This window comes from Ascidia mentula, chromosome 1, assembly GCF_947561715.1.
Source record: "Ascidia mentula chromosome 1, kaAscMent1.1, whole genome shotgun sequence".
Taxonomy (NCBI): domain Eukaryota; kingdom Metazoa; phylum Chordata; class Ascidiacea; order Phlebobranchia; family Ascidiidae; genus Ascidia; species Ascidia mentula.
This window is the reverse complement of record NC_138566.1, coordinates 26877297-26889414: the sequence shown is the minus strand read 5'-3', so window position 1 is coordinate 26889414 and position 12118 is coordinate 26877297. Positions and strand designations below refer to the sequence as shown.

At 35.6% G+C, this 12118-nt stretch overlaps 3 protein-coding genes across 6 annotated transcripts in view; 2 read left to right on the top strand and 1 right to left on the bottom strand.

Annotated features, from left to right (window-relative positions):
- The window catches only part of LOC145898967 (kelch-like protein 12), a 52568-nt gene extending 45545 nt beyond the window's left edge, over window positions 1-7023 (bottom strand). The window contains exons 1-12 of one of the 4 annotated variants that reach the window (XM_082987668.1): window positions 6756-7023; window positions 6582-6705; window positions 5824-5977; window positions 5305-5522; window positions 4574-4717; window positions 4409-4514; window positions 3947-4038; window positions 3484-3664; window positions 2953-3093; window positions 1485-1643; window positions 1121-1271; window positions 129-795 (exon numbers count right to left, since the gene is read on the bottom strand). In XM_082987668.1, the coding sequence (XP_082843794.1) occupies window positions 684-795; window positions 1121-1271; window positions 1485-1643; window positions 2953-3093; window positions 3484-3664; window positions 3947-4038; window positions 4409-4514; window positions 4574-4717; window positions 5305-5522; window positions 5824-5977; window positions 6582-6705; window positions 6756-6817 (1644 nt within the window). In that variant the 5' untranslated portion in view covers window positions 6818-7023 and the 3' untranslated portion in view covers window positions 129-683. Of the gene's footprint in view, window positions 1-128; window positions 796-1120; window positions 1272-1470; window positions 1644-2952; window positions 3094-3483; window positions 3665-3946; window positions 4039-4408; window positions 4515-4573; window positions 4718-5304; window positions 5523-5823; window positions 5978-6581; window positions 6706-6755 lie in introns of those variants that run through there. The other 3 variants (XM_082987676.1, XM_082987691.1, XM_082987684.1) reach the window with 3 other exon arrangements.
- Window positions 7024-8153: 1130 nt separating this feature from the next.
- On the top strand, window positions 8154-9643 carry LOC145899038 (C-type mannose receptor 2-like). The gene is made up of 5 exons (XM_082987751.1): window positions 8154-8422; window positions 8478-8723; window positions 9003-9167; window positions 9259-9317; window positions 9388-9643. Exons 1-4 carry the CDS (start codon window positions 8185-8187, stop codon window positions 9315-9317), a joined length of 708 nt encoding a protein of 235 aa, XP_082843877.1. The 5' UTR covers window positions 8154-8184; the 3' UTR covers window positions 9388-9643.
- Window positions 9644-9865: 222 nt separating this feature from the next.
- On the top strand, window positions 9866-12014 carry LOC145912894 (sentrin-specific protease 1-like). The gene is made up of 4 exons (XM_083000358.1): window positions 9866-9891; window positions 10099-10305; window positions 11039-11203; window positions 11412-12014. The coding sequence occupies exons 2-4, from the start codon at window positions 10114-10116 to the stop codon at window positions 11412-11414; spliced, it is 360 nt and encodes a 119-aa protein (XP_082856484.1). The 5' UTR covers window positions 9866-9891; window positions 10099-10113; the 3' UTR covers window positions 11415-12014.
- The last annotated feature ends 104 nt before the right edge of the window (window positions 12015-12118 follow it).

The following is a 12118-nucleotide window of genomic DNA, read 5'->3' as shown; positions in this document are numbered from 1 at the left end:
CAGAGGTTTGTTGCTTCACTATATACACCAACGAAACTAAAGTAATTTGCTGTCGCAGACAAATAAACAATGTCCAACCGATGCTCAGATTCCTCTACAGCTTTAAGCAAGTCCAAAATCATATTATTTTTATTTTCACGTTACAACGTACATGAACATGAAACAAAAATTAGTTTGGACACCGATAAAACCATAAGGATTATCGAGTCAGGCGCCCATGTGAAAGTGATTTACTCACGGAGAATCACAGTCTGCCACAGGATCACAGCTAGTTGCACTGGGAGGTGATCGATTGCAGCCGACTGCTTTGGACGTTATATAGCGCGGAGTAACACTTGATAATTCACATGTGAAAACAAGATTCGCAAAAGCCACACATGTATTGAACATAATACACAACCTGACCTATTGTAGTATTGGTATTTATATTTTCGTAGCAGAATCACATTAAAAATCGACAAAAAGGAATAAGTGCTATTTTGCGGAGAACTGATATTATCACAACATACACCGGTTTTCATACACATATACATGGTTTTGAAATAATTCACAACGCGTTGCAAAAATAGAAAACAATTGGTTAAGTTGCACAAAACGATATTTTTGACAAAACTTTTATTTGAGCATCTTTTTCCGTGCGCAATCACAGTTAAATATCAACTACATACAAATATGGAAACATATTAAACAGCAATAACAGTCGCACCATAAACTGGTTTGTCAAGATCAAAAGCATGTGTCCAGACATCTGAGGTTGGATCGTAAACTTCAACTGATGTGAGTCGACCCCGGTTTCTATAAAACAAACATGATACAGTTTCATGAATCAGACACACAACAAACACAGGCAAGTTTTTCTACAACAATTTTATCAAGAAATAATTTTATAAGTTAACAAAAACCAACGTATACCCGTAGACCCCTTCACCACTAAACCAAACCACACATACAACCTTGTATAAAGCAAAGTGTTTTAAGTTTAATCTTAACAAACACTTTATGAATGTTGTTAATCAAGTATAACACCGTATATCCCACTTGACCCAGTTACTCAACATTTACATTTTCACATAAAACGGGAAACAGTGGACTATAGTGACGTCATAATAGTAATTCTTACCCCCATCCACCCACAACACAAATCCTCCCATCAATAACACAAGCAGAGTGAAGGTAACGAGGTTTTAGGAGAGGAGAAACATATTTCCATTTGTTGACTCTAGGTTCGTATTCTTCAACTGTTTGCAGGGGGCCAAGACCATCCCAACCTCCTGTCAGATTTAAAGTAAAACTTTTTATTGTTTTTAGGTTAATACTTTATAGTTATATCTACCAGTTTTTATGTTTAGGATTATTTTCAGGAAACTTCATTATATTTATCACGTGATACATTCATCGGTGACGAATATGAATTTGTATTTTATAAATTTTACATAACAACAAAACTTACTGTTAATTTTATTACTTAACTTTTCATCACTAACCAATTACATAGATCTTCCCTTTAATTTCTTCACATGCTAAATGTCTTCTTGCTTCATTGAGAGAAGCGATTTTTGTGGAGGTTCCAACACGAACATCGTGGAATTCACATGATTGTAGGGATTGTTTGCCATCATATCCGCCCACAGAAAACAAAACGTCTGAAGAAATTTCCAAATCGCTTGTGTTAATATTTATTGTGACGTCATATTACGATTAGGTTGTAATGTTACGTAACAAGCAGTGAAGTAAGCTCTGCGTTTCTTAACGTACAAATAAGCGATCAGCTTTAAATCAAGGTTTTATTGAAAGTAATCAATATTATGCTTGATATTCATGTAATAAAGAACTATCAAATAAGATGGAATATTTCCTGCATTTCTGTTAAGTTTAAAGTCGGCGTTTCACAACATTTTTATGTCCAATAGTGTTATTTTATTTACGTTTCTCAACGTTTCGGTTGTTATGCAACAGCCTTCGTCAGGAGGTGAGAATGTAAGTTTAACAAAGTGGACACATTGGAGGCACATAAACAAAAAAGGTCAAAAGAGCACCAAAGGGACGTGAAAAACCATGAGGATAAAGCAGCTCTTTCTCAACATGCGGTGGACTTCACAACAGGTTTTTGAACGTCCGGCCGCTACCCTGCGTTCCTTGATATCGCACCCAAAAGACCGCATGCACGATAAGCTCGACACGAGGGGTGTGGTTTATAGCATTCCCTGTGGTGGTTGCAGCGGCATATACATTGGGAAACTGGCCATCCGCTAAAAACAAGGTTAAAAGAGCACCAAAGGTACGTAAACAACCACGAGGGAAACAGGGCATGCGGTGGAATTCACAAGAACGATCATTTTGGAACGCGAGTCCGACAGGTACAAGAGGATGTTTTTGGAGTCAGTGAACATTAATACGCATGCGTCATCACTCAATGACAAGAAACAAACTCTGTTTCCACTGGTGTGCCGACACTTGCTAGAAAATTATGCCGATAGACATCGCGCACTCCAAAAACCGTTATAACCCGTGCGGTTAATGATAAGCATACAGTGCAGGTGTGTTCGCCCCTTTCTTATCGTTTTTTCACTTCTTTCTTTCTTTTGACCTTTTCTGTTTATGTGCCTCAAATGTGTCCACTTTGTTAAACTTACATTCTCACCTCCTGATAAAGGCTGTTGCATAACAACCGAAACGTTGAGAAACGTAAATAAAATAAAGTTTGCCAGAAGGGCAGTATTCAGCAATAAAATATGCCTGGCAGCATCAGTAACAATTTATGTGATAATAAAAATTATATGATTTTGGACTTCCTTAAAGCTGTACAATTTATAAAAAGTTCAAATTTACTGATTATTTAAATTTGTGGTTTCTGGGTATTTATGTCGTTGTTTTAGATGCATGTCAATTATTTGGACCTGAATCCAGTAATGAGAATAATCTTCACAAAAATGAATCCAGATACATTCTTACTGTCAATTGAAGCCATTCCATGTTCATATCTTGGTTGTAACATGTCGAAACCACTTCTCCATCTGTCTTCTTGTACAGAATAACACAAAGTTGATGAAAATGTTCCTTGGTTTCCATCACCCCCCGTGAGATACAAGTCATCTAAATTTGTTTGTATTTTGTGAAAACAAGGTTGTCCATAAAAGTGATAATTGTTGATAACAGAAGTATTCAAGGAATATTTGTTGCATGTTTTTGAAAAAAATGTTGAAAATTTTGCTCATTTGGAAATCAGTGTTAGTAATATATTAAAAATGTTCAATTTTTTTTATCTAGTCAGGGCTGAATCCATAACATAATAAGAGTGATTTGGGTGCTGGACAAGAAGATAGTCATACACCACACAAACACACACTATTGGTGAACGAAAATCAATTTTTACAAAACCCTTATGTGTGTTGGCCATGAATTGTTGTGTGTGGGTTCACAAAACGTAATCCTGTAACAGACCCTGGTTTAATGATAAACAATTTCCGAAATAACAAGACCAACCTCCAACAACAGCAGATGCAGAATAAGTTCGACCTTCCAACAAATCAGCAATTTTTACCCAGTTTTTACTTTCCTCCAAATTCAACATCTCACAACTTTGTGTTGGACCATCTCCACCCATTACATAAACATTTTCACCAAATTTGACTGAAGTTGAGTTCTCTCTGTCTGTGATCATTTTCTTAACAAATTTGGATGATGATTAATAACACATTAAGACAAAGTGATTCACAAGCTTCACTACATAACATAAATATTTGTCCAAAAAAATTAAAATACCCAGAAAATATGAAAAGTTACTTGTCTTATGTTTCTCTAAATAATGGCTATATGTTATTTGCTGTTGTGCTAACTTTACATCAAATTTTGTATTACTTGTAAATACAAAGTGCATCAAGCAAAATACTTGATGGGAAAATAAGTTAAATAAGCAAAACCATATGACAGCAAGCAATGTACATACTGGGTAATGTTCATGTTGTTTTGTGGTAACATTCCATTTCACACAATCTTGTTTTGAATTATCTCCACCAATGAGAAGAAATCCTGACAAATCTGCAACATAAATATTGCTTGCTATGGTTTTCGCTTGTGAAAAATATATTCTTATGGTATTAAAAGTTTTTTTGATTCAGGCAAAGTTGTCACTTTGTAAATATGAACATTGAATGTGGTTGGTATTTGTGTTAAATTGACTACAGTTCAAGATTTAATTATAAAAAATACCATATTTTGTGGATGTGGTTTTGCAGTGAAATCTGTTTTCAGAACACATATTTCCAATATTAGATTCCATTTGTAAACGTTAGGTGGGAAATGAAATGGGGCTTAAAGTTATGGGAGTACAAATGCTACAAGGGTGGTGTAAATATGGTGGATGTAACATATTGCTGTGAATGTGATATAAAATAAACAAATCTTGCACCTTTTTTAACAGAAGTTGCTTTTCCACTTGTTCCTGGTATATCATATTGTTTAAATGCAACATCCATGACCGCATGACAACATTCAAAATTACTTCTCACAAGAGGCTGAAAAATAATAAAATATTTCAGTTCATTGCTTGGAAATCAATTTAAACCAAATTTACTTCATTTCTAACTGTGGTTGCAACAAACTGAGTGGAAATAGATGAAAGATCAAGTTGTGAGAAAAGATTCACAAACAAATCCTCTCGATGGGAAGGATTGAAATTGACCCATCGAACTATTCCAGTAAAAACAGCTTCTTCCATCTATATTCAACAACTAATATGTAATAACAAAGCAAGTTAATTTGTAAATAAATCACAAAGAAGACAATGTCATGAGCGTCTGCATTAAATAATAAATTAAAACCAAGAACATGAACAGAGGCAAAATGTCACACAGAAAGTTTAATCACTTCCAAAATAACTTGAAACAAATGTTTTGACATAAGGTTGTTGAAAAACAAACAGTTAAAAATCATTTTGCCATAATCTCAGCCCTGTCATATAATCTTCAAAGAATGTTTGTTGCAAATATCACACCATTGCATGTTGCGATGCGGTGGCATGCCAATAAACCAACTCAGATATACAGCAAAGTACACTATTTCTTGTCAAGTTACAGCATATGTTGTGTAAAATGCATGTTGAATTATGACTGCAATTATCACTGGAATACATTTCTACTGCTGTAAGACTAAATAAGAACAAAAAACATTTAGAACCGATAGCTGTGGATGGGGAAATGATGATGTGCTTACCCAACTTTTAAGCCCGACAACTTGCGTAGATAAACAAATAAACTATATGCATGTATACAGGAAAAAAACATAAAGAAAATGAATCATAATTACCCCTTTGTTTTTCTGCTTGATAATTGCAGACACATCACCAACATCAAGTTGCATGAAATCATCATGTTCTACAACTGTTGCAATGTTATCAACAATCATTTGGTTTGTTTTCTTTTCCACATCAGTAAGATTGTATCGAGTAGCATAAGCTCTTAGCTTCAAACAGTTGTCGGTTGAAATCATTTTAAGGATGACTCGACAACAAAATGACTTCAACTCTGAAAGTGTGAATAAACCACAGTGTTGTCTGTCTCACTTCTCTATTAATTGCAAATAATTTGTTTTGTCCCAGGTTCATGAGAAAAAGTAGCACTCAGTACAAAGATATTAATATCTCTCTAGCATAGTAACAAATAGTTAGTTGATAGTTAAACACAAAAATAATAGTTACACCTAATAATATGGAAATTGTCGTGGTTGGCACAAATAAAATGATATACATGCAGAATGTATATATTGGAATAAACATTCTTAACACATCAACACCAGTGAAGTTTAAAACTTGCAATGTTTACATACCTTCCATCTGTGTATAATCAGCATCTTCCAACACTTCCAACACATTTTTCTCTGTTACTTCAATATCACCAGTGTAAATATAATCCAATATACTTTCCAGTCTTTTTGGTGGAATATTGTCAACCTTGATAAAATCGCTGTATTTTTCGCGCATCTATAAGTAAACAAGGTTAACGAATCACAACAAACACAACACAATCTGATCTTAACAACTGAAGTAAAGTGACAAACACAAAAAGGTTTGATGAGCCACGGCCATATGTTGTGGAGGTGTGGTTTACATTAAAGAAGGGTTACACAACACAGGGATTGTATGTATCTCATGTGGCAAGCCATCATTTGAAAACGACATGCGTCAAATATTATGGTATGTTAATCAATTATTAGTGCTATACTGATACATATAATGTTAGCATTTGTGTTTAGTGTTGTTGCACAAAAATATGTAATTCATCAAACTCATGATTCATTATTCCCCAAAATTGTCATGTATATTTCCACATTGTAAAGCCTTACCAATAAATTCAAATGGCATGACGATATTGTTATTATTGACAAAAAATATCATTAATGTGACAGTACTATGTAACAGAGAAAAGTAAAAGTTACTGTTGAAGTCATTTGGCGTGCAAACAAAAAAAAGTTTAAGAAAAACTTGCGCGTGCAGCTGCCATACTCTGCAGGCTGGAATACAGACAGGTGACAATTAAAAAGGCAAAACTTAAGATTCATTATATTTCTACATAACAAACACTTACCTCAACACCAAGTAAAGCATTAAAATAATCTGACATAGAACAAACAACAGCATCATGAATTGAATAGTTTTCACCTTGGGAACAAAGTGTTCTGTTGCAAAATCGTTTTGTTTCTTTTCTGTCACTAAAATATCAATAGTTTTACTTCAGTAAATCTCCATAAATTAAACTTACTTGTTTAAAAAATTCATCACTTTCTGGTGATGCAAGTTTATTTCTTCTTGTGTTCGCTTCATGATGGAGAAAAAAAGTTAAACTGACAGTGAATGAAACACAAACAATTATTATAAGTTTCAGATATGTAATGTGTTTGCAAAACAAAATAGTTTAGTCTACTTGTTTGGTTTAATTCAGGAACAAACCTAATTTCCAGCGTTCAAGGTTTTGAATGTTAAAAATTACAGAAGTGCAATAAAACGTCGGCCATTTATTTGTAATCCTTTGGTTTGAAAGTGCTTTTATTTTTTGCTGCATTTCTGTGAACGAAACTAAAGTCCTACCGGAGGGGAACCACCACCTACCATGCTTGAGCGATCAGCAAGTAATATTTGATTTTTTTAGGTAAATTAATTTAAAATCTGTTTTAACCATTAAACATTAAATAACACACAAAATTCTAAACAAAATGATTGATGCATGTTTTTTTTATCAGAGCCATCAACGACATCTACATGCAAAACTGTAACCGCATCAATAGGTAAGATAGCCTAATAACTAACCTTATGGTCCCTGCTTAGGTCAACAAATGAACTTGATTCAGGTGTAAATGTTTGAAAGCTTGCAAGCGCTCTTAATTTATGTTGATATGATTTACAGAACTTATGACGAAACTACATAAATTTTAGTTAGTTGTGAAAACACGCAGTACACCAAAGCCCGTTTCGTGGCACATAATGTTGAGTAGAACAACTGTGTTCCGCGCAAACGTTTTACACATTAAAACTAATTATGAAAATGCGGTAATAATATGCAAGTGCTTGGACCACTCCAAGACAAAACAACGGGAAGTGTTAGCTTTGGATATTTTGTTCACGTAAACTTGACAACATCTCCTTGTATATCCTGTTGCGAATCACTGTTGGTTGTTGAAAATTAATCCGACTTAAAATATGCTCCAAACGAATTGCAGAGTTTTCGAGTAATCAGTGTGACTTTAAAATGTTTAAGTTCCGCTGTTTCACAGGCAGGGTTGAGATTCGATCCTCTATCATACGCTCAACGAAAGTGTCACAAGGTTAACGCGGTTTTAAGGTTGAATGGCAATACGTGACGTCATGCATATAATTAGTGGCATCTACTTCACAATACCCTACGTTTGGTTTCCATTGTTTTTTTTTCTTCGTGTGGACTTTGTGAACCCGGAAGGTGCCTCATGGTTTTCGCTTCTCTTATTCACTTCCACTGTCTAGTTTTTGTGGGGTTAAAAACGTTCGGAGTTTGGGGAACGGGCGCATGATTGTAATCCCGACAAGGAGAAAGATAACAACGACATAGTTGAACAATCGGTTATATTTTCTCAACGTTATTCCTAGTCAACATAAATATATCCTTACAGGATTAAGTTGACGAAAAGTTTTAGAATTACTGCTCTGCAAATTAGTTGATGTCAATCATAGCAGGAATGCATTGGTGGTATTGTGTTCTGGTGTTTGCTTTCCTTCAACAAGGGTCCACATGGAATATATTTCAACAAGACGAATATCTTATTGTGTACGACGTTGTTACGTCATACAGCCAAGCTGAGCGTGGATGTGAGGCAAGAAATGCTCACGTTGCAAATGTTAAAACAACCGAAATATTCAACTTTCTCGTCAGGAACATTGACACTTCTCGTGTAGCAAGTAAGAAAACGGTAGTGTTTCTTAAAAGCACGTAATTAGAATGTTTTTTGTTCAGACAAACCTAATGAGTTATTCATTGGAGCAAAAAGAATTTTAAACACACGAAATTTTCAATGGACCGATAGATCAATTGTTAACGTAGCACAGTGGAGGGAAGGAGAACCGAATTTTGAGTGGAATGGGGTGGATGAGAGCTGTGTGGCTATGGGATTTAGCTATCCTTATGATCCCACATTTAAATGGAATGACGTCCTGTGTGATAATCGGCTCAACAGATATATTTGTCAAAGAAGAATCAAAGGTAATAAGTTTATCATTAAAATAAATAGCAAATACGTAACTTATTTGTTTTACCTTTTGTCCTGATCAACAACGGCATTTACAAGCAAAACTGAAACCAAACCAATAGGTAAGGTTGCCTACACGTTTATCCGTTGAAAACAATTACTTTCCGAAACCCCACTGTAACGTATTGGACGAACCTTGCAATTACTGTTACAATTTTATCGTTTTTAACCTCTCATGTGTTTTGACAATGGCCCGTTCCTCACTCAGGAAGACTTTAAATTATTTTCTTCAGTGTCAGAAACAACCACAACATCTACCAGCAAAACCGAATCAAAACAAACGCCATCAACCGCACCAATAGTTGAGGTGTGTACCAATACCATGAAGCCGACTAATTTGTATCTTTTGTCAAAGTCAACAACGGCATCTACAAGCAAAACGGAAATCAAACCAATAGGTAAGGTTGCCTACACGTTTACCCGTTATTAAAATAAGGACAATTACTTTCTCAAATCCAAACCAATTCTCAGTACTTGTTCTGTTTGCAGGTTGGTCAACATCTTTAAACAGAACCGAAGCAAAAAAACGTCATCAACCGCAACAATAGGTAACGTAAAAAATCAGGATATTCATCTTCTCAAATTCAAATCAATTGTTGACACGTGTTTCTGTTGCAGATGTGTCAACATATTGGACGAACGTAGCAATTGTCATTTCCATTTCATTGGTTGTCATCCTGCTATGTGTTATGACAATGCTCGGGTTCTACCTGAGGAAGAAAGCATAAGAGATCAGTATAGTTGAACAATCGGTTATATTTACTTAACATTATTCCTAGTCAACATAAATATAACCTTACAGGACTAAGTTGACGAAAAGTTTTAGAATTACTGCTCTGCAAATTAGTTGATGTCAATCATAGCAGGAATGCATAGGTGGTATTGTGTTGTGGTGTTTGCTTTCCTTCAACAAGGATCCACCTGGAATATATTTCAACAATACGAATATCTTATTGTGTACGACGTTGTTACGTCATACAGACAAGCTGAACGTGGATGTGAGGCAAGAAATACTCACCTTGCAAATGTTAAAACAACCGAAATATTTAACTTTCTCGTCAGGTAAAATTGATACTTTTATAATCAGAGGTAAAACCTGCGGTGTTTCTACAAAAGAACTTGGTAAGATTATTTTTGTGTTCAGTCGGAACTAAAGATGTAACTTTTTTTACGAATACGATGGTGCGTTGATTTTGTGCATTTATGTATTTTTTCGTCGTGGTCGAAACACAAGCAACTGGAAGTCATCATATTGTTCACAAGTTATGGCCATAAAATTTCATCTGTAGTTGTCTAGCTTGTAAATCACTGACCTTACATTCCTTGAAGGTCATCAATTTCTACATGGAGTTAATAGTGGAAAGATCAAAGAAGATTGACAACCTTCCCACAGCTCATGCGATAAACACGTTTTTCTACCCCAAGTTAACCAAGCAAGGTTACAAGTCTGTGAGAAGATGGACAAAAAAAGTTGACATCTTTTCGAAGTCCCTTGTTCTGTTTCCTATTCATTTGGGCGTACATTGGACGTTGGCAGTAAGTTATGTGTTGTAATTTAGTGCGGCTTAACTCAATGTGTTGTTATATGTCCACTGTATAAATCCACTGTCTGTGCTGTTATACGCGGATCAGAAATCACCAAAACAACTAGGAACACTAACAACGGTTTTACTCATAATTCTGAGAATAAATAGACTGGCCCATTGTGTTGAAAACATTGACATGTTTCATTGATTTACAAGACGTTTAGACAAAAACTTATGCCATCATCGATTTAAAATGGCGTAGTGAACTCCACAGTTACTGTGAACTGGCCTGCCTGACGTCCCAGATCATAGATAACTTGCAACTAATCGGTGGCTTTCAACATAATTGAGCTTGACAAACTGATATTTGGTTACAACTTTATTTATGCAATGAGATATTTTAGAGCAACATATATGTTAGTGCATTATACAACGCAGAAGTATTACCATGCTTTCGCATAGCAAGGCATCCCCTGAGTATGTGAGGGTCACCTGGCAAGTTTTGCGCTTGCCCACCAGTATATCTTGACCACAATATACCCCCGTGAAACCACTGAGCTCCTGTAGTTCTGTTGGTAGAGCTTTGGGCCTGTTTAGCCCAGGGTTGTGAGTTCAAACCTTGATTTTTCAGATTTCGCTCCGACTTGTGGCTGATCCAGCTTGGCTACAATGCCTTAATTGTGAAGCCTGTGAACGTACAAACTGTCTGCATTCCAACTCACACAGTAATTCATAATTTAAAGGTGGCAGATTTCCGGTGTAAGGAACTTCGTTATTACGACTCGATGGAAGGTTCAAACACTGAATGTTTTTCAACACTAAGAGATTATTTAGCGAGCGCACATTTGGAAAAGAAGAAAAACAGTTACGTGGTGACGGATTGGAAAACCATCAGCAGTTCGCCACAGGTGCGCTTGTGTAAGATTATAGAGGGTGTCTAGTTTGTTTTGAACATATTTAGCTTGTTGCATTTTAACCGTGTATTTTTGCTCCATTTCTTCGAATAAACAGACAGGATTGATTAAAAATTTAACATCAACCCATGGCTATTATCGTGTACAAAAATATTTCCATTCCCAAAAGCAGATATATTTTATATGATTCAATTTCGCGCAGTAAATACCTCAGCAGATGAACGGTTCCGACTGCGGGGTATTCACCTGCACTTTCGCCGAATTCATCAGCCGTGATTCTCCACTGAACTTTACTCAGTCCAATATGCCTCTACTGCGCAGGACAATGGTTTGGGAGATATTGAATCGAACCCTCACAAGATGACAAGTTCACAAATAAAATTTACACATTTTCACTTGTGCTTCTTTGTTCTACTTTTGCATAGCAACTAACCTGTATGTTGTTGAAACCAATTCGGGCGGTCGGTTAAACACTGGCCTCACTGTCTGTTGCTATGTTTTGATTTCGGAATATTTAAGCGTGATTTGGTTTTGGCGAAAATATTTTTGTTGGCTAATTTTAAATATTATTTTTGTGTTTCATTTTGATAACTGTGTTTGATGTGAGAAGATAAATAACTTTAAACCAGGGGTTTTACATAACGTAACATAACCTTAACCGTTTAAAGGATTCCCAGACAAGAATGTGAAAAACACTTATGGATAAATAGGAGAACGTTGTCTTGTCTTTTTAGACAAGAATTTTTGCTATATTGGTACAAATTGTCGGCTTCAGCCTGGAATATGAGGCGGAGTCCACGTTTATTTTCACCGCAACGAGTTTTTTCTCCTGTCTTTGGCGTTGCTGGCAATACAATCATACGTTACAAACTTCACTATACAGCTCGGTCTTCTTCCGTTTCAACACCA

Bases quoted from the DNA above. Each gene is read 5' to 3' on its own strand.
- LOC145899038 (XM_082987751.1), top strand. From the start codon at position 8,185: ATGTCAATCATAGCAGGAATGCATTGGTGGTATTGTGTTCTGGTGTTT. The intron at 8,724-9,002 runs GTAATAAGTTTA...TATTTTCTTCAG, and splicing joins TTGTCAAAGAAGAATCAAAG to TGTCAGAAACAACCACAACA. The intron at 9,168-9,258 runs GTAAGGTTGCCT...TTCTGTTTGCAG, and splicing joins AACGGAAATCAAACCAATAG to GTTGGTCAACATCTTTAAAC.
- LOC145912894 (XM_083000358.1), top strand. From the start codon at position 10,114: ATGGAGTTAATAGTGGAAAGATCAAAGAAGATTGACAACCTTCCCACA. The intron at 10,306-11,038 runs GTAAGTTATGTG...CATAATTTAAAG, and splicing joins GCGTACATTGGACGTTGGCA to GTGGCAGATTTCCGGTGTAA.